Raw genomic sequence first — 19,649 nt, forward strand, 5'->3', positions numbered from 1 at the left:
CAAATATTATTCATCTATACTGGCCGAAGTGGGAGATTGCTTATCTTCTAAATGAGAATTTTGTAATGCTTTGGAGCACATTGGTTTACAGATATCCTTATGTCAAACATACTCATTCCAAAAGCCACCAAACTTGAATTCATGGGAAGTTCGAACTTAACAGCACATCCATGCTTTAACTGACTCTGACACCGTTGATGGTAACCATTAGAGTGCAATTCACAAGCAAATCTTTAATAGTTGCAAAAATACAAGGAGAAATCATGTGCATTTTATGCTCTATAATCTAAGAAATTCATGCCTACAAATAACAGAGCAACAATTCATTAAGAGAGCTGGTGAGAAGATTAAAATAAGACGCTTTCAACATAGCACTACTGCTGAAGAGAAGGCCCAAGGAGGTGAAAGGCATGCGTCTGACAAAACAAAGCTTTTTGGTTTTATCCTCAAATGGCATCAATATCAATGTCATCCTCCTCATGGTCCGCCTTTACAGGTTTCGTGGTCTCCATTTTAAGCTCACGGGCAGCGGAAGAATATACCACCTGGGGATAAAGGAATAAGAAGTATTCATCAAAATCTATACACATAACCTATTAGAGGAAATTATTCTTTACAACCTTTTTTTGGAACTGTATGCATAAAAAAACGTAAAGAACATTAAGTTGTTAAATGCAATCACCTCAACATTGTCCTCCTCATCATCTTCCTCTTCCTCACTGCCCTCACTCTCTTCCTCTGCCTCCTTCAGCCATTTAACAAAGGGTTCAGCCTTGGCATGAATCTCCTTTGCCAACTCTTTAGAGACGTACTTCTTGGAGACCTACAGCAGAAACATTCAGAAATGCATCAGAAATGGCCTTAATGTAATGTATGAAAAGTGAAGTGGTTAGGAGCAAAGTGCATTTTGTTGCCATCAAACCATAGTTGAATGCAGGTGATAGTAGTTATCGCTTTACATGCGTTTGGATACTCAGGTTAAGTGACAAAGACCCACCAAGTGTTGCCTTGTAACAGATTACTGACCGCATTAATACTGGCAACCAATTCACGAATAGTACACTGCTAACCAATAAACCAAATCTAATATTTTTAAAATATTATGAATGCTTGTGATCCATTAACTCTTTCACCGCCATTGAGGAGATATCTCGTCAATTAAGAGAAAACGCTTCCCCGCCAATGACGAGATTTTCCGGCTTTCCGCAATATCACTATTATCCACTAGGTGGCGCCCTTCCGCAACTTTTTAAACCCGGAAGTTTTGCCCTATGGCAAGTGGCTGCATGTCCGTGTCTGTTTTAAAGATCGCTCTGAATGGGATCTCTATTAAAAGTCAGTCACAAAAATTGAATTATCTCTGCTTTTTGCTCAAAATGTGGTGTTTTTGCAGAAACCTACCCATATTCAAAAGCTGATTACAAAAGAACCACTGAAGGTAGGATGAAACGTTTTTTTTTTGTTTGTTTGTTTGAAAGCAGAGGATTTATGCTTTCATTTGGTATATTGTATGTTTATATATTTAAAGAAGAACATTTTCTGGAAGGCATTAAACTTTGGTGAAAATCGTGAAAAACACTGGCGGGCAACTTTTTTTTTAAAAACGCTGGCGGTGAAAGAGTTAAGCATTTCATAACAAGATGGCTGCAATAGCAATCAATAAATGAGTGTGAATTGACGCATTACCTTTTCAGCCCATGCCAGTATGACATCTTCCTCCAGCAGGTCTGCATCATATAGGGCTTTAAGTATAATGGGGACTCGGGGCAGGAGCTGACTCGGATACAGCTTCACCAGGCACTCAAATCCACCCAGGAGATATTTTTGAGCCTTTTTATTGTTGTGGCAGAACTGTGAGAAATTCAAATGTATTATGACTGCCACGGTTTTAAAGGATGCTTTAATTACAACGTAACACACACACACACACACACACACACAGCAGAAACGTACCCGGAGGAAGTGACGCTTGTACTTTTTGATCTGATCCCGAATGTTGTCATCAAAAAGCAGCTCGCTTAGGATCAAAGGACCCATGGCCTTCACATCCAGCCTTTCAGCCTCAGCCAAAATGTCTTTATCTGCAGAGTCAATTGATCCACTGTCCTTCTTTTGCTGCACAGTAGAAATAAAAAAGCAAGCGTTGCATAAATAAAAGACCATTTCTGCATGTGCATCTCAAAATCTTTATCCGTTTTCACTAAAAGGTCAAGACAAACACCTTCACAAAGCTGTAAAATATGTTGACCCTCTCCTCCAGGGACTTCTCCAGGTCTTCACTAAGTGTGAGGCCCTTGGCATGGTCGCTGATCTCTTCCATCCTACGGCGCTGGGCCTCCTCTGTGGTCTCCTCCGCCCAGTCTTCATCGTCATCATCACCATCCTGCCATTATAAAGCAAGTTTACTACACTGGTGTAACCGAAACGCACTTCTCACTAAATATGCTCACAAAGAAAGCAGCATTACCACAGCATCAGGGGCATCGATGTCATTACGGTTCCCGGCCTCTCCACCGCTTGAGCCGTTCTCTTTGTCCTTCTTTCGATTCTTTTTTTCTTTCTCCTTTTTCACAGATCCACTTTCATTCTCTGTGCAACAGGAAGGGAGGGGAAATTAACCAAAGCAGCTTATTTTACAAATGGCTGTCAACATGCCTACTGTGGTTTACACCATCAAAACCTGCATGAATCAACGTTATGTCACATGCTACACAAAAATGCACACAATAAAAGCAGAGAGCACCTTTAAAGGTCAGGATTTTAATGCAAGAACAGGACCCTAGTGCAAACTGGATGAAGATGCTCTAAATGTTTGTATTTACGATTTTTAGCTTTATGCTGGAGTGTCAGGACACTTTGAATAGCAACCAAAACATCACTGTACACTGTACAATGCAGATTGTGATGCATATTGAACCACGACTGAACTGCACAGGAGATTTAGTGTCCATGATACAAAGCGGGAATCTGCTGACTTGGTTTCAATCTCCCTCACACCACACAGGGCTTTGAGAGGATGCGGTTACACAGCCGTAACAAATGTGAAGAATTTCAGACGATTAAAAACTCATTACAGTTTGTATTTACCAGGTGGATTCTTGAGAATGAAGGTGCAGAGTTTGTGTCTGGTGTCCAACATGCCTCGGTACCCACAGGCCTTGCAGGAGTTTCCAATGGTCTGCTTCTTGGGGTTAATGTGCTACAAAAAAAAAAAAAAAAGGGAAATTGAATCCATGTTGCTTATTGAAGAAAATATCAATATTTAAACAATATGTTTTTACTTTTTGACAATGAACCCTAAAATGGCTGCATTTAAATAAAAAATGCTATGGCAAATTATAGCTTTCTAAATCTGCAGTGAAAACATTTTGTTGCTGGCAAATGTTTGCTTTGTTCTGTACTAAAAGAGATGTAAAAATGAAAATTACGTCATTATTTATTCACCCTCATGTTTTCCCAAACCTGTGCGAGTTTCTTTATTTTGTTGAACACAAAAGATGTCATTTTGTTCATAGATGGCAAGCACACATTTGATGGTATCCATTGACTTCCATGGTATTCGTTTTCCTATTGTAAAAGTACCATCAACTTTTTTATTATCAATTATTTATTAAAATATCTTCTATGTTAAAAAGCATTAAGAAACTCGTACAGGTTTAAAACAACAAGGGTAAGTAGATGACAAATTTCATGTTTGGGTGAACTATCCCTTTATTTTAAGCCTACGTCTTTAGGGGTGGGCAAACACCACTTTTTCCATTACTGATCCGATTTCGATACCGGAATTCTGATTATCAGCCGATACCGATCCCACACGTAGTGTATTGCATTTATCCAGCGGTTTACTGAGACTTTATAATCAGATGTTTAAAATATGATTATTGGGTGGTGTGTGTGACGCACGTGCCAACTCTGCGAGCACCACATCATTCAGTTTTTGTGACCTTAAATATCTTCATATATGCATTTGTTTTTCGCATAAAGCTGTTGAATATATTAGGAAGACTTTGAATAGTGTTTAAAAATGTTTATGGTACTTTTATAACAGTCTGACTTTTCTATAGCATGACAGTAACAACCTAGCCTGGTAAAAACTAGACCATTCTCAGTAGTAACGGAGTTATGGTCTGGCAAAGCTTTATAGACAAATCATTTCCAAAAGGGGCGTCACCAACAGACCTCGCTCAAATGCCTCTGGGCACAATTGGATAGCCCTAAAACCAATCAGGGGTGCGTTTCCCAAAAGCATCGTTGCTAACAAAGTTAGCAACTTTGTTGGTTGCAATGCAATTTCCCATTGCCAACCAACTAAGTTGCTAACCGGTTAGCAACAATGCTTTCAGGAAACGCACCCCAGAGCGATGAAGGGGATGACGTATGCACCACTACCAGAGGGCTCGCCGCTCTCGCTAAGACCCATTCGATTAGCCACCAAAGTTGCAAGCTGGTATATCAGACTTTTGCTGAATCCAGTCGGTAAGCCAGCGATAACATCTTTTTAGATATGAAGGCTTCGAGTGTTGTTCTTTGCTCGGGTTTTAATGAAAAAGAAAAGTTTAAATTGCTTAAAACAGACGCGATAGCCATTAAGAATGAGTGATGTTTCACAGTAGCATCCATCTGTGTAATGTACAAAATCTGCTTTACCGTTGCTGCCGCGCTGTCGTCATCGTGTAAAGCCGCCCCAATGTTCCTAATTGGAGCCACGATTTCTCGACATTAGAAATGGGCTTGAATGGCCTCTTTACCAGACTACTTGCAAAGCAAGTCTAAATTTGCCGGAAGTTGCTTGGGTTTTCCCAGGCTAGTAACAACCATGAGTAACACACAGTATCGAATTTGGATCGGCCCTGTTAGTCCGATACCCGATCCAGCAAAATAAGTTCAGGTTCGGCCCAATACCCCCACCCCAACTTGTGCTGTATTTATTACAACTCTATAGTGAGAATGTATGGTAGAGAGCCCTATAAGAGACATCAGATCATCTGGAACCATTCAAAATCTCTTACAGTACTGCAATGCAGTGAAAATTTATGGCAAACAAAAAAATAATAAGGACAGCATGCTTGCATGCACACATTCATTTAAAAAACCTTTTGCAGAAAACCAAACAAAAAAAACCCTGCCTGCCAAGCACCTTATCAGTTTTGCCAACTTTAAAATAAGGCACAGAATAATGAACTTAACGGTCACATGAGATTAGGGGTTGTGTAACGGTGCGACCTGCAAAACAAAATGGGCACATACGAACTATCCGGGTGAGCCTACAGAGAACAGCATACTCAGCAACATGCATGCAAACAAACAAACAAACAAACACAAAGGGCACCCATTGCACCAAGGGCATCCAGTTCAACAAATTCAAAGCAAACCATCATGTTTGTCCAGCACACATTCATCTGTAGGTCATGGTCAAAGTGACACAGGGGCAAAAAACCCTGAAGCAGTCAAAAACTTTCACAAAAACAAGTTTGTATGACAACTTTCCTCTGTAATGGCACCGGTTTAAATGAAGAGGGGATAAAGCATTTATTGTGTACTTACCAAATCGGTTTCTGGATTGTCACACTCGGGACACAGCACAAACTTGCGAATGAATCCATCCAGCATGTCTTGCAGTTTGTTTGCCTCGTGAGATCCATTGACGATGTAGCGGTCGTTTTTGGCATCAAACTGGGTCTGGGCTCCCAATTCACAGCCAAAGAATTTGGTAGGATCTAATCAGACAAAACAGACACAAACAATATAAACTCATGTGTAACCAAATTTAACGGAGTCTGGCTTTTAAATACAATACTCACATGTAGGAGGCCTATTCAGAGCCTTGGCAACATCAACCATGTTGACTATGACTGTCTTAATTCCATTCCCCTTGCCTTCCACCTGGTGAAAAAAAAACATTTCCTAAACCTTAATCTGATCTTGTATTAATACATTACGGTAAAACATTATTTGTTTAATGCCCACCTTAGCAATCAAACGGGGCATTTTATAGCGGTAGAACTGGTCTGACACGCTGCGATTGACATTGAGGGACATTTTGGCTTGCCGTATGGTTTATCAGCAAGATGAGAAGATCTTGATTTGGTAATTTTCAGTGTCTTCTGTTTGGCGAGCAGGGGATGACATAAACAACTGTAAGAGTACTCTGTCTCTGACATGAGAAGGGTACGGCCACTGAGGCGCCAGGGGTCGAGTTCGTTGACTAAGTTCCCCCCAAACAGGTTCCGACAGCTGCACTATAGCACTGTAAAATGGAAAACAGAATGAAAAGGAGGATTCATTTCTGAATATACAAAGCACCACGCATTTTGGCACCGTTACATGACTGATATCAACTTCAACAGGCACTAAACTCAAGGGTTGCCCATTCTATAAGGCTAAATACTTATCTCAAAGTGCAACTGGTAAAAGTGATAATGGAGTATGCAACCCACTCCATACGTACGCAGAAATAAGCAGCTATTTTCATGTAAACAATGCCAATGTCATGTGCGTACACCTTAATAAAAGTGCATAGCAGATCTAACCCAACATTACTTCGAAAACATTTCGATGAAACTTTTAAATAACGTTATGTACTTTTACGACAATGCGAATAAAGTCCCAAACAGGCCGCTGTTGAGCAACCTCGTGCAGCACAGCACAGGTGGAAAAAGGACGCCATTTTAATCTGAACAATATTTAACATATCAAGCCTGATGTGCACACATCACACGCAGACGCGAGTTCACAAACCAGTTATCGCGAGATACGCGGACACACGAGAGTTAATCTGTTAGAAATAACAATATCAACGTACCTTTCCCATCCGTAGCTCCTGTCGTCCAGGTACTCACCGTTTTCGCAAAACAAAGACATAAACACACCGCTGGTCGCCCTGGGAAGAGGTGAACTGCTGGTTTGGTGTTGTCGATTGAGTTTGAAGCGCTAGTTAGCGGTCAGCACAGCTGGGTTACACCTTGCTGAGCAGAGCGATAAACCCTGGAGAGTAAACTCACGAGGCCTTCGGTTGCAGGGAACCTGGAATAAAACATAATAAATGCAATACAACAAAACATGTTAATCCTAGCAATAAACGAACACGACTGACGTGGAAAAGGCTAACGTTAGGCAGCTAACATATGGCACGCAGCATGTTTTCATTCGGAATATAAATACTTTCATTTACGTCAAACGCGACACAAATATATACTTAAAATGTTTATAATTGTTGAGTCGAAATGGTTTCATTCGGTTAAACTAACCTCTCACGCGCTTCCACTCGTAACCTACAATGAACGCAAACAACCGCGTGACTTCCAATCTTAACTCGGCTACAAAACTAACCACGCCCTCTTTTCCTAAACCATTGTTTTGATTGGCTGACTGATCTGTTGATTCTACTTTATTTGCTGAATTTGCAATCAATCATGGGAAACGTCATTATTATTGATTATTGTCGATTATGTTGATTTTTATTAGCAGTATACATTTATTCATTCAACATTTCGAGGTCACATTTCGAGTATGTCTTCCATACTTGACAAACATGTCACTTTCATTTCATAAAAAAAACGAGTCCCCTTGTGGACTGTTGAAGTAGTCCTTGATATTTGGCCCACTATCCCTGATATTGGCTCATTAACCTGAAGGCCCTGTTCGGTAGAGCATGTTAGCAATGAAAATGGTCCTAGATTCGAATCCTATGAAACACACAAAGTGATCAAATGTATAGCTTGTAATGCACTGTAAGTCACTTTAGATAAAAGTTTTAGCCAAATGCATAAATGTAAAGTGAATGTAAACCAGGCTAAATGTAGTAATGGTAGAAAAATGTGTAAGGTTAGAGTCAATATCATAATATTTTAGTATAAAAAACATTTAGCTACTGTTCCTCGCTAATGCAGCTTTAAATATATATTTACTATTAAGAAATCTGTAATGGGATATATGCTTTTAAAAGCAACATAACCAAGGGGAGTAAATAACACAGAGAGTGAATTCTGGATGTGTTTACAAACAAAAGGTTTTTGGCAGAGCACATCATGATGCAGGCCATTGAAGAGCATTTAACTACAGCCAGTGTGGGATAGGATTACTCAAATGGTTATTTGTTGTTTTGGGAACAGTGACAAAAACCTTTTAGACTAAAATATACATTGAGAGATATATACATAAAATATACCAGATTTAACTTATGTTGTTCTTACTACTCAAGTAGAATCTTAGGGGTCCAAGCTTTTTAGAAAAGTAAAATAAATGCTCACTCCAAATTTTACACACACGACATGCATTGGGGACATATAAATTCCCATAATAAAATCCACTTCTCGTTTACAAGAAATTAATTTCACAAATTAAGATGTGATCCTGGATCAACGTTTTTTGTCGTTCCTGGATCAACGTTTTAATCAAAGAAAGCCCAAATGACCCTTAACTAACCATTTCTTACCCCTCTAGTGTAAAAATAATAGTTTAAGAATACATTTTAAAAGCCTCTTACTCAATCCTAAATCTAAAAATCTGTCAATTCCTCCAGAAAACAGCGTGAGGCGCACTTGATAGTTTACATTTATTTCAGACAGAAATCTTTTGGATTAGTTTATTGCAAAATCTGGACAAATAATGGACAGCATCGCTTTGTGACAGCGCAGCAAAATAATTTTAAATTCATGTAGTTTTTTTATTTTAATTAAAACCAGGGGACCTGGATATACCTCAATGCGTTTATAAGGTCCGGGACCACCCCACCTCCCCCTCAATTTTAACATTGCTTATTGCTGCTCAGATTCCCGGCATGAATGATGAGCAAATCTTTAAACACATTATACAGTCTAAATGGTTTAACCTAATGGTTTAAATATTTTTTTAGGAATTGCTATTACACCATATATTTTTAACATTTCTACTGCTCTGTAGCGAATTTAAAGGGGTTAGAACAATGTTGCTTCAAATATTGTAGTCTCATTATGATTATTCATTAATAATATTTTAACCTCTTAGAAGTCTAGCCAGCCCCCCCTCAGATTCTCCAACATCCCTAGTTAAGGGAAACAAACATTAGCTCAAACGTAAAGTATTTATAATTGATTCTGATCATGATTTGAGGCAATCTTGAATCTCAGAAGTGTCTGGCCAACACTCGTCCAGTGAATGTTTAGTAAAGATATAGCTCTCTGGCTAAAGAGATGAATATCCTAAAATTGATTCAACAGCTTTAAGAGCAGGTAGGGATGGGAGTATTTAACGCATTTTTATGAGTATTTAACGCATTTTTTTTAAGTACATCCAACTTATTATAGTTTGTTGCACTTTAGGGTGTGACATCTTCACAGTTTAAAGACCCCTGCCTAAGAACACATCCCAAGGAGTGGAGAGTTGTCTCTAAGTAAATCTCAGTCTTGGATACTTTTGAGGATGCTGAATCAAATAAAGCTTACTGTATAACGTGTGTGTGTGTGTATGTGTGTGTGTGTAAGACACAGAGAGGAAATTTCCAGCAGAGGTCACACTTAAAATTCCTCATTTACTACGCATGGAAATGGGGATTCTAGGCTGTATTTGTTTTGGTCCAGACATTGTGACCAAACCAAACATTTACTTTCTCACTTTTCTCAGGCACCTCCTAAATACGAGATTGACCAAGTTTTGACAAAAGTCTTCATTAAATATGCTTTTACCAAACATTTATGGTGCTATCAGGCTTCTCATACCTTTTAAAAAATCTAACAGAATTGGGAATCAGAGCTTAACCATGTTTTCATGGTTCAATGTATAGGCTACATGCATCTGTCTGTGCATGCCATGCACCAATGCAGTTTAAGTTGCACAGAATCTTTTGAACAAAGACTAAATTGTCTGTGCTGTTTCTTCTATTATGCCATAACAAATACTGACTTATTTTTTTGTTAAAAAGCATCAATAAAAAACTGTTTAAGTAAACTATGTTTAAGTTAACCATGTAAGTTAACACATCAAAAAGAGATGAAATTCTAACCTGTTATTTGTCCAATATACGCCAGATGGCAGCATAGCATTATGCTTAAAGATCATATTTGGCCACTAACTTGAGCCATATGTTTCTGTCCATCACTCTAAGACAGGGGCCTCAAACTGGCTTGGGGCCATTTTTGAGATGGACATCTTGTTGGAGGGCCGCAGAGCTATTTGAAAATAAAAAACATTTCTGTATATGTACTGCATTAAGTTCTATTAATAGCCTACTTAAAAAAATATAAACAGGCTGCTTTCAATTTTTATACAGTATTTTTTAAAGTCTTTTCTTAACCTTTTCTTCAATCACCTTTTCATTTTAACCTTGCACTAAACTAACAAATTCAGAATACATTTATGAACTACAATAGCATACATTTTTACAACCAAAATGTTTGTGTGGGGTGGGGGGTTCGGGGGGGGGGATGCTGGACTGTAAATGGACCACTGCAGAGAAAACCCCAGATAAAGACCAGAATGAGGTCATGCACCACTCTGAACAAGTACCACACCTTCTTCATGTGTGGAAAGTTAAACTGAGAACAAGAGAAAGTAAAACCCCTTTACTGGCATTTTTAAAGCCTCTTCCCAAGAGTCATAAATATGTCAATTCTAATTAGGAAAGCAGGGAAGTTCCAAACAATACACAAAAAAGTGATGCTATACTAAAAACAGGAAAACAATGGCAATGACCTTTAAAACAAACACGGAAACATGAGCAATTCCAGCATTATGGAATTCACAGAGTGTATATTTATACTGAACCATCTGTTTTTATTTTCCTAAGCCCTTAGGGGTGGCTTCCTGGACAGAGTTTAGGTTAGGACTAGGCCTTATATTAGGTCATTTAAGAAGTTTTACAAAAAATTTCAATCTTAGATTAGGAAAACATGCATATGTTATGGATTTGACAAAAAACACAAATGTTTGGAAGACCACATCATCTGTAGGAATTCTGTGAATGAAAAGTCACAACTAGAAGCAATAATAATACCCAATAAATGGAGAAAGGACGGCTCTTCAAAGAACATTTTATTTTACATTTTGTAGAAAGAAACAGCATTATGGACGCGAGTGATCATTCTGAAATTTGCACTTATATGGAAAATATTATAAAAATTGCTTTAAAATTAAACTAAAAACAGATTTATTTAACTTAAAGAGAATTTGCATGGGTACATCCACCAAATATTGACATCTAAGATGATATAATATAATTAATGAAGTGAAAATAATTTTCATTATAAGGTGACATTTGCATGGAATTGTTCACATGGTACAGTATATTGTGAGGACTACAGAAACACTCGTAACACAAAACAGGCATTTGCATATGTACAAATTGTATCCCTAAGCATTCTCAAACTTCTTTTAAAACAAATGTTTGTCAAATGGTGAATGAAAATAAAATAAAATGCAATGCAATTCCTGACATTTGTGACCCTATCTGTGAAATGTAGGCTTAAAATCTCATAAACCAATAGGAGCATTAAAGTTTGATTTTAAACGCTGATTTCACATTGATTTCAATCTTTTACATGTACTCAGTCAATATTAAAAATATAATTTTTCACAGAATGGTCTTTATGCAGGAGGATTTTTATAACAGAATCACAAAAATGACAGCATTTTTAATAGATTTTTGTCTTTCTCCAGTACAGTTATGTGGTTTTTGGGAATGCCTATAAGGCATGAGAGTGGCCAATATTAAGAATCTAATATAAGATGTTTTTATAGTTTTAATATAAAAATAATAATAAAAATAAAATATTTAATAATAAAAAATAATAAAATATTTTTAACCATTTCCATTTTTGTATTTGCTTCATGTTCCCATATTTTCATTTGTGTTATTGAAAGTGAAAGCGTGACATTTTCGTCAAGAAACCCATACTAGAAACAGCAGAGGGCAGCATCCATGCAGCGCCTGAGAAGCAACCACTTTTCCATTTGCTATTATCATTAAGTAAACAAAGATTCCTTTCAGAGATACACTCGGCTCTGAACAAAGGCCTGTTGAGGCACATTATGGAGCAAATGGGGCAGAAAGTCGTCATTATATGATGTCACTGGTCATGCCAAGACAGACAGGATGAGGAAAAAGTGAAAATATTTCTATCATCATACTATGCTTCCATTAAACACTGTCTTACATTGTTAGCAGAGAATGAAGGTTACAATATTCCCCATAATGTGTTTGACGGGGTGTTTTATGTTGGCATTTATGTGTTTGTCGAGCCTGTGGATAACCAGACAATCTGTCATTTTATAAAGGGAATGGACTAGCTTAACTTCAATTCAGAGCAAAACATACAAATAAAATATATAAATGCAAAAGACTGTGTATATGATAATATTAGACATTGCAGAATTTAAGATACTGCATTTATTTCTTGTGATTCAATACATGAAATATATAATCATAATACAGGCCTCATACAATACTTAAAAATAAATGCATGATTTTTACACAAATTCAGTTAACATAAATGTATACATAAATTATGTCTACACATACAATTTTCATGATTCATCCTGATTTTTTAGCAAATTTACATTCACTTCAATCATTGTGAAACCTCATAGGGGTTCATGCTGCACCTAACCCTGGGTTATCTTTGTTTTTAACAAGGTTGTCCCTGAAATTATTATGAAAAGGTGTTCAAGGATGATTGATAATTACAGACAGGTGTGTAGGAGCAGTGTTGGAGACACTTGACCCAGGGTTTAGGAATGCACAGTGTAAAATGTCAGATTATGAATACCAGGGTTAACCCCTGGTTAATTATAAAAAGTGTGAAACGTGAAAGAGATAACCAAGGGTTAAGAATACGTAGGGCATTAAATGCTTCAGTACTGATTCGTGTATCACATTTTTTTACATAGAAATAAAACAGCAAACTTATTATCTTTTCTTTTCACAATAACTTTGGAAAAGAAAGAAGGGGAGGACTGATTGTCCTGCGTGTCCCTGTTATCACGCAAACAATCTTTGATCCCACGCAGATCCGTGCTTGAAAGATTTCTTTTCAGGTTTAAGACAGCAACAACATGTTGCTCACTAGCAGAGAATGAAAACAAAAATGATTAATGAAGCAAGCATCTTACAATTTAAATATTTGAGTATCAAAATATATTTAGATATTTTGGAGTTAAGTTTTCATAACCATTATTAAGCAAACTAGAACTATGAACATCTATTAGCATACAGTTGTGATGTGAAAATGATTTAATAAACTTATACCTCAGGTCAGGATAATTTCTGGTTAGTGTAACTATCTCAAGTTTTAGGCTCCCAGGGTCTTGAAGTCTCAGGATCTCGGATAATCTTGGCAGTATTTCAGAAAGCCAATTCTCATTGGACCCCTTGTCAAGAGAATAATAATTTATTAAGAAAAGTACATAAGGCACTCTAAAAATCAGATGTACTTTTTTACAGCTGTTTTTGCTGTATTTTGAATTTACACTTCATTAATTTGTGCTTTGGAGGTAAACGGAAATGTCTGTGAATGACTCTAACAATAGCGCCGTAACAAAAACTTTCTCATTCCACATATGGAATCTGTATGTGTGGTTGTTCTCTCACCTCTTTGGCAAATGTAGAGCAGATAATACGGCTGTCTTGGCACATAAACTCAGCGGCTTTCTCCTGCTGTTTCTTCCGTTTCAGTTTCAGTTTTCTCTTCATCATTCGCCTCACATATTCAACCATTACTGCTAAATGCAGCTCGCCCAGCAGTTTCTATACACAGACAGACACAGACTCGTCAGTTGTGCATCCATGATTTGTTGAATACATACTAACACATTTCTTAACACAACTTTGATAATGCTACAAAATTATGATAATGACCAGTGTAAATAAGTAAATTATAAATTGTTGCCTACAATCCATGTGTTTGTTGTATTCCAAGAAAAGAGATTTCCCTTACTTTCTGGACTATAAGCCGCACCGGAGTATAAGCCGCATCATTCAAAAATGTGTTAGTAAGACGAAATAACATTTATAAGTCACAGTGAACTATACGTCGCTTTTATTTAGAATTTTTTTTTTACAAAATCCTAGCCGAAGAACTGACATTTTATCTGGAAAAACAAGCTATTCAACTAAACAATAGTAGACAGAACAGCAGGCTGAATAGATGTCTGTACGTTAAAGGAACAGTATGTAGGATTGTGGCCAAAACTGGTATTGCAATCACAAAACTTGTGGCTAAAACTGGTACTGCAGTCACACAACTGGTGGCCAATACACAACATGACAACATAAACATCAGTTGAGGGCTGCAACTCCACTTTTTAAATGACGATATCCTGGCCGGACTACTGTTGTCAGTGATAAAAATATTTGAAATGAAAATTATTTCTTAATGTCTAGTGACATATCAGGGCCATTTTATGATTAATTGATATACATTTTTTACATACTGTTCCTTTAAAGTAATATTATCAGTTATATAACAATAAACCATAGCATACAGAACTTACCTGAAAGGTTGAATATGCTAAAATACAAGCCAACTAGCGTGAAGTTCGCATACTCGTCATTCCACATTACAGAATCCATTGAGTTATATAAATACAGAAGCAGCATATGGCGGACGCTTGCGGATGTAGACGGTAATGTTGTCTCTTGCCTCATAAATGTCAAAATGAATTCATACTGACTTACAAGGCGCACCTGACTATAAGACGCAGCACCAGCTAAGTTCTGAAAAAAAAAAATGCGGTTTATAGACTGAAAAATACGGTAAGTTGGAAACGATTACTTGCGTCATCGTTTACTTTGGGGTATGTACCTTTTGCATATTGTTAACATATATTAACACACACTTACACACCAAAGGAAATGTAAAATCGTGAATCGGACAATAGGTTCTCCTTAAATGTGCTTGGGCTAAATCTTCTATTTGCAATGGTATTTATTTTTAATTTATTCTTATATGATAAAATAGTACTAACATCCCTTAGTACCAATAAAAGAGTCTACTTGCATATTACACACCGTTTAAAAACTGTAATTATAGAGCTATCTATCTACAGCTAAAGTGAGCTTGCTTCTGACCTCTCGGCAGACAGACTCCAGCTGTTTTAAATGATGCATTTGATTTTCAAGTGCTTTCACCAGGCCATCCAAAACCTTATTATGCCCATCATACCAGGCATTAGTCCAAAACTTATTGAACAGTGGCTGTGGAGAAATAACACAAAAGATATTAAACACATTTTTATCTTTATAGAGAAACTACATTAAAGATTTCTTTACTAACCTTAAGTTCTGTGTGAAAATATTGCTGACAAACTCTTTTGATGTTTGCTAATGTACACAGCAGTGCTTTTCTAGTCTTTTCTGGGAAAAGACTTTCTGCTTCTTGTACATATTTCCTAAGGACATAGAGAAAAAATGGTTGCCAAAAATGTTAATGAATATGATTACAGTTCGTAGATTGCATGTTTACAGTCTAGAGAGAGTTTATGTAAATTATATGAACATTGTTTATGTATGATTATATGAGGATTGATATAAATAATATATAATATAAATAAATATAAACAATGTAAATAAATCATATAAATAATATGAGCAACACACAATTCCTCAGATGTGATGCATGTGATCACATTTACTGTATGTTTGTAACTGGACATAAAGCTATTAAAATGCTTCACAAAACAATAAAACATGCATTTTATTATTTAGTACAAACTGGTGCGATAAGGGTTTAAATAAATTTCAATGAATCAAGCAAACTCACCTAAACTGGTGAATGTTAACCAGATAAACACAGAGAGATTTAGCAGGACCTCCTTGTTTAACTTTGATAAGTTTATTTTGATCTTTCATATAGCTGCCATTGAAAAACAAGGAAACACATGTTAGTCGAATCATTTTAATGCAATGGGAATGGAGCAATTAAAATGTCATTTTTGTGGTGTGTTTTTGTAAGCCAGTATCACTTGAAATGCCAAATGTTGGTTTAGCTCCCAGGCCACACATTACTAAGTCACACTTTAAGTCACTTTGGATATAAACTTAGATCAAATAAATGAATCAAGAGTTTTCAAAACGGGATCACAAATTTTTTTCGTCTAGTTTTTTATTGTGCATGCCAATTACAGTAATCAGTCCAACTGCAGTTGGTTTCTTTTGATTTAAGCCTTCATAACTAAAAAATACAGATAAGTAGCACAATAAAACACAATAAAAACATGATAACATAATAATGCTTTGACAAAAATATCTCGTTTTGGAACCAAACTCTTCAAATGCACTTACTCTTTTAGATAACTGTCCAGCTGGCGTAAAATGTACTCGTTTTTAGTTTCAGATCCCAAAATTGCTTTCATCTCCTTCATAGTTGAATCAATAAGCTGTAAAACAAACATGGTGACATTTCATGACTTGGGCTATCTTGAGTAAAGCCTTAAACACTTCTATGTCAGCTACATGAAACAGGCATTATTTAACTTTATTAACAAACACAAGTTATAGAAGAGGGTTAGAAAGTGACTAGAAGAACCTACAACCTACCGGTATAATATCTACAGCAAGGCTGCTAACGTAAAATCCATCCACCAGATGTGGCTCAACACCATCACTCAATTTCTTTATTTCTTTCCCAAAAGCAGTGGACAGCCACTTTCTGACTTCATTCTGATGAGCAATAAACAATAACAGGAAATATCAATAACAATATACCTCATGCATGACCTTTCAACGTGATTATGCATCATGTAAGGTTCACGCTAACACGTCACACAGCTAGTGCCAGACGAGAAGTTTTGATTTAAAAGTGCATATTTTTATTTATTGTTTATCATTTCTCTAAGACCTGTTTGCCTCGGTCAGAATCGTTCAGGGCAGGGTCGGCGCCAGAGAATACAGAATGAGGGGCCCTCCTGTTTAACTGGGGGGGCACCTCGTTCATATTATTATTTTATTATTAGTAGTAGTATATTATTATTATTATTACTACTACATGGCACTGTAAAATGCTTGGTACTGATTGGCCAGTCGCAACATTCAAAGGTATTTTATTCCTTGAACAACCGCCTGAAACACAGCCTCACCCAGGTGCTGAGTGCGAGTCACGTTAACAGGGAGTTTAACACCTTCAAATTATACAAAATAAATATAATTAATAACATATATGAGATTGTATTTACATTGATTAAACCGAATGTTCGTCTTTTGACTTTTAACTTGTTTTATCACATCTGGCTTTCACCCATTATGAAACGTATTTGTTCTCAGAAGGTTTGTATTTCTTAAAAATAAGCTAATAAAAGACATAAAATCTAAATGTTATGTCTATATATTTACTCGTATAGTAAATAGCTGTGAAATAAGCGAGATTATTACAGCCGGCCAATTTGTCGCAAATAAATCCCTCACTATAGTGAAACCATAATTTATCATGACCCTAAAGTGCAAGACTGAAAAACTCACGCAAATCATAAAGACCAGTACATAACCAAATAACAGCAAAAGAAAACAATGTCACTGACATATCTAACTAACACCAGAATGAACAATACATTTTACCTTTAGAAGAGCTGCAGGCGACGAGAGGACTTTTAAAAACTTTTTAAGAGGGTCCTTTTAAAATTTCTTTGTCTTGCTCAAATGCCGAGACTTAGCCTACAAGTGTACATTATTTAGATAGAGAATGAGATGGCGATTGAGACCCCGAACGTGACATTAACTTTCAGTGCAGATAAAACACTGGGGATAGCTTTGAGTTTGTGTTGTTCAAATGTAGTGGCTGCGTGTATGTAACTGGCTGACTATGTTAGCATTGCATTGTGGGTTAGTATTTTAATTATTATTTTGGTTACACTTTATTTTGATAGTCCACTTTAGACATTTTACTAACTATAAATAACTTTGCAACTACATGCCACCTACCTTTCAATAAATTGCAACTATACGTCAACTAACTGTCATTAGAGTATTAGTAGACTGTAAGGGGCTGGACACACCAAAACTTTTAAACGCGGCTGAAAACGCCTTGAGGTTGCCGAATGCCAGCTGTTTTTCAGATGAGTGCCAGCTTTCTTCAGCTGAGCGCTTTGGTAGCTGTGATACTTCAGCTGCGAGCCGGTTGGTTGCTGTGGTAATGTCCCGCCCCTCCTCCACTGTGATTGGGCGGCCGTGTGATAACTAACATTGACGAGCGGAGCTTTTCTCCCAAAGTTGAATCTCTTTCAACTCTCGACGCTCCGCGCCGAGCGCGGAAAAACCACTGAGTGCCGGTTTTCAGCACGGAAAAAACCCGCTAGCTGCTGGCTTATTTGAAAAACGCAGAGCTTCCCTTGGAAACAATTGAAAACATGCGCCGGCCGCGGGCGTAAAAGTTTTGGTGTACACAACCCCTAAGGGTTGGGGTTAGGGAAGAGGTTTGGGTTAGTGGAATAAGTTGACATGCACCTGAAAAGATAGTTATAGTCAGTTGAATGTCTGTTGAGATATCATCACAATAAAGTGTTAGTAGATATTAAGCAGACAGTCTACTAATTCTCTAAAGATTAGTAGTTGATATGTAGTTGCAAAGTTACTTATAATAAGTAAAATGTCTAAAGTGGACTATCGAAATAAAGTGTTACCATTATTTTTTTATTAATTATACTCCTTATTTTAATCAGTATCCATTGTATAACCAAATTTATTTGCAGCACATGTTTTAAATTATTAAGTTCATTATTATTTTGAGAAGTAAGGGGGCACAGTGACTCAAGTGGCCGGGCCATGCCCCCTAGGGCCCGCTCGTGGCGCCGACACTGGTTCAGGGCCCTTTTAAGCTGTGTTGAAACTGCAATTTTAAACTGCATTTAAAATGTAAACTGTTGGGGTCCAATAAGTAAAAAAAATTTTTTTTCTCCAACTGAACAAAGAAAGACATCAACATTTTGAATGACATAGGGGTGAGTAAATTATCAGGATTTTTTCTAAGAAAGTGGAGTGATCCTTTAAGAGGGAAAATAAACAAATCAGGGGTGGATTACACAGCATCGCAGTCCTAAGTAGATCATAATAATTAACAAAGGAATCATCTTAGACTTACAGGCTGTTTTCCAAAAGCATTGTAACTTAAGTAGTATTTAAAACTTGTCGTAGATCCCTAAGTGCATTGCAAAGCATCAGAACAACCGGCAACTTGAACATAAATTGTACTCATGTGCAATGACGATAATGTAAGTTTTTTTTTTTGCAGTTTCTTTGTACGAGAATGTTTAAGAATACTGTTTAAGAATACTGAAAGAATGCTGTCATAAAGCAGAGCTCCTTGCAACACATGCAATTTCTCTATTGGCTGGCATGCACAAGCTCTTCTTATATGGACACCATTGGTTTTGCCCAAATCTTACTTCATTACTTCTCTATTCATCTTAATTTTGATTGTCTTTTATTTCTGAGATTTTTTTATTGTTCTTATTGTTTGTTACCTATACTGTCTGTGTGCATTTATACATCTCATCCTCTTTTTTACATTATTTTACAATTTAATAATTGTAGACTTGTTAACCTCGTTTACCTTGCTGCAGTATTAATAGAACGGGTTTCGGTTGCAACTTTTTGATGTCACATATTGCAATGTGACCAAAACAGTGGCCTCTGGGTTAAAGGTGCCAAAGAATGCATTGTAATAATATGTTAAATTGTTCTCTGATAT

General features: G+C 36.8%; 2 protein-coding genes across 2 annotated transcripts in view; both read right to left on the reverse strand.

The window, feature by feature from the left end:
• Positions 1 to 213: 213 nt before the first annotated feature.
• eif5 (eukaryotic translation initiation factor 5) lies at positions 214 to 7,343 on the reverse strand. Its single transcript, XM_065257251.1, has 12 exons — positions 7,248 to 7,343; positions 6,803 to 7,023; positions 5,968 to 6,247; positions 5,802 to 5,883; positions 5,545 to 5,717; positions 3,088 to 3,199; positions 2,468 to 2,589; positions 2,222 to 2,383; positions 1,954 to 2,115; positions 1,687 to 1,851; positions 683 to 823; positions 214 to 545 (listed from the first exon to the last, which is right to left on the reverse strand). Exons 3-12 carry the CDS (start codon positions 6,037 to 6,039, stop codon positions 447 to 449), a joined length of 1,290 nt encoding a protein of 429 aa, XP_065113323.1. The 5' UTR covers positions 6,040 to 6,247; positions 6,803 to 7,023; positions 7,248 to 7,343; the 3' UTR covers positions 214 to 446.
• A 3,657-nt stretch (positions 7,344 to 11,000) lies between these two features.
• LOC135739008 (tumor necrosis factor alpha-induced protein 2-like) overlaps positions 11,001 to 19,649 on the reverse strand; it is a 93,991-nt gene continuing 85,342 nt past the window's right edge. The window contains exons 5-12 of the mRNA XM_065257254.1: positions 16,508 to 16,630; positions 16,253 to 16,347; positions 15,732 to 15,824; positions 15,246 to 15,360; positions 15,041 to 15,166; positions 13,562 to 13,717; positions 13,220 to 13,341; positions 11,001 to 13,036 (exon numbers count right to left, since the gene is read on the reverse strand). Coding sequence (XP_065113326.1) covers positions 12,844 to 13,036; positions 13,220 to 13,341; positions 13,562 to 13,717; positions 15,041 to 15,166; positions 15,246 to 15,360; positions 15,732 to 15,824; positions 16,253 to 16,347; positions 16,508 to 16,630 — 1,023 coding nt within the window. The 3' untranslated portion in view covers positions 11,001 to 12,843. The remainder of the gene's footprint in view (positions 13,037 to 13,219; positions 13,342 to 13,561; positions 13,718 to 15,040; positions 15,167 to 15,245; positions 15,361 to 15,731; positions 15,825 to 16,252; positions 16,348 to 16,507; positions 16,631 to 19,649) is intronic.

This window comes from Paramisgurnus dabryanus, chromosome 12, assembly GCF_030506205.2.
Source record: "Paramisgurnus dabryanus chromosome 12, PD_genome_1.1, whole genome shotgun sequence".
In the NCBI taxonomy this organism is placed as follows: Eukaryota; Metazoa; Chordata; class Actinopteri; order Cypriniformes; family Cobitidae; genus Paramisgurnus; species Paramisgurnus dabryanus.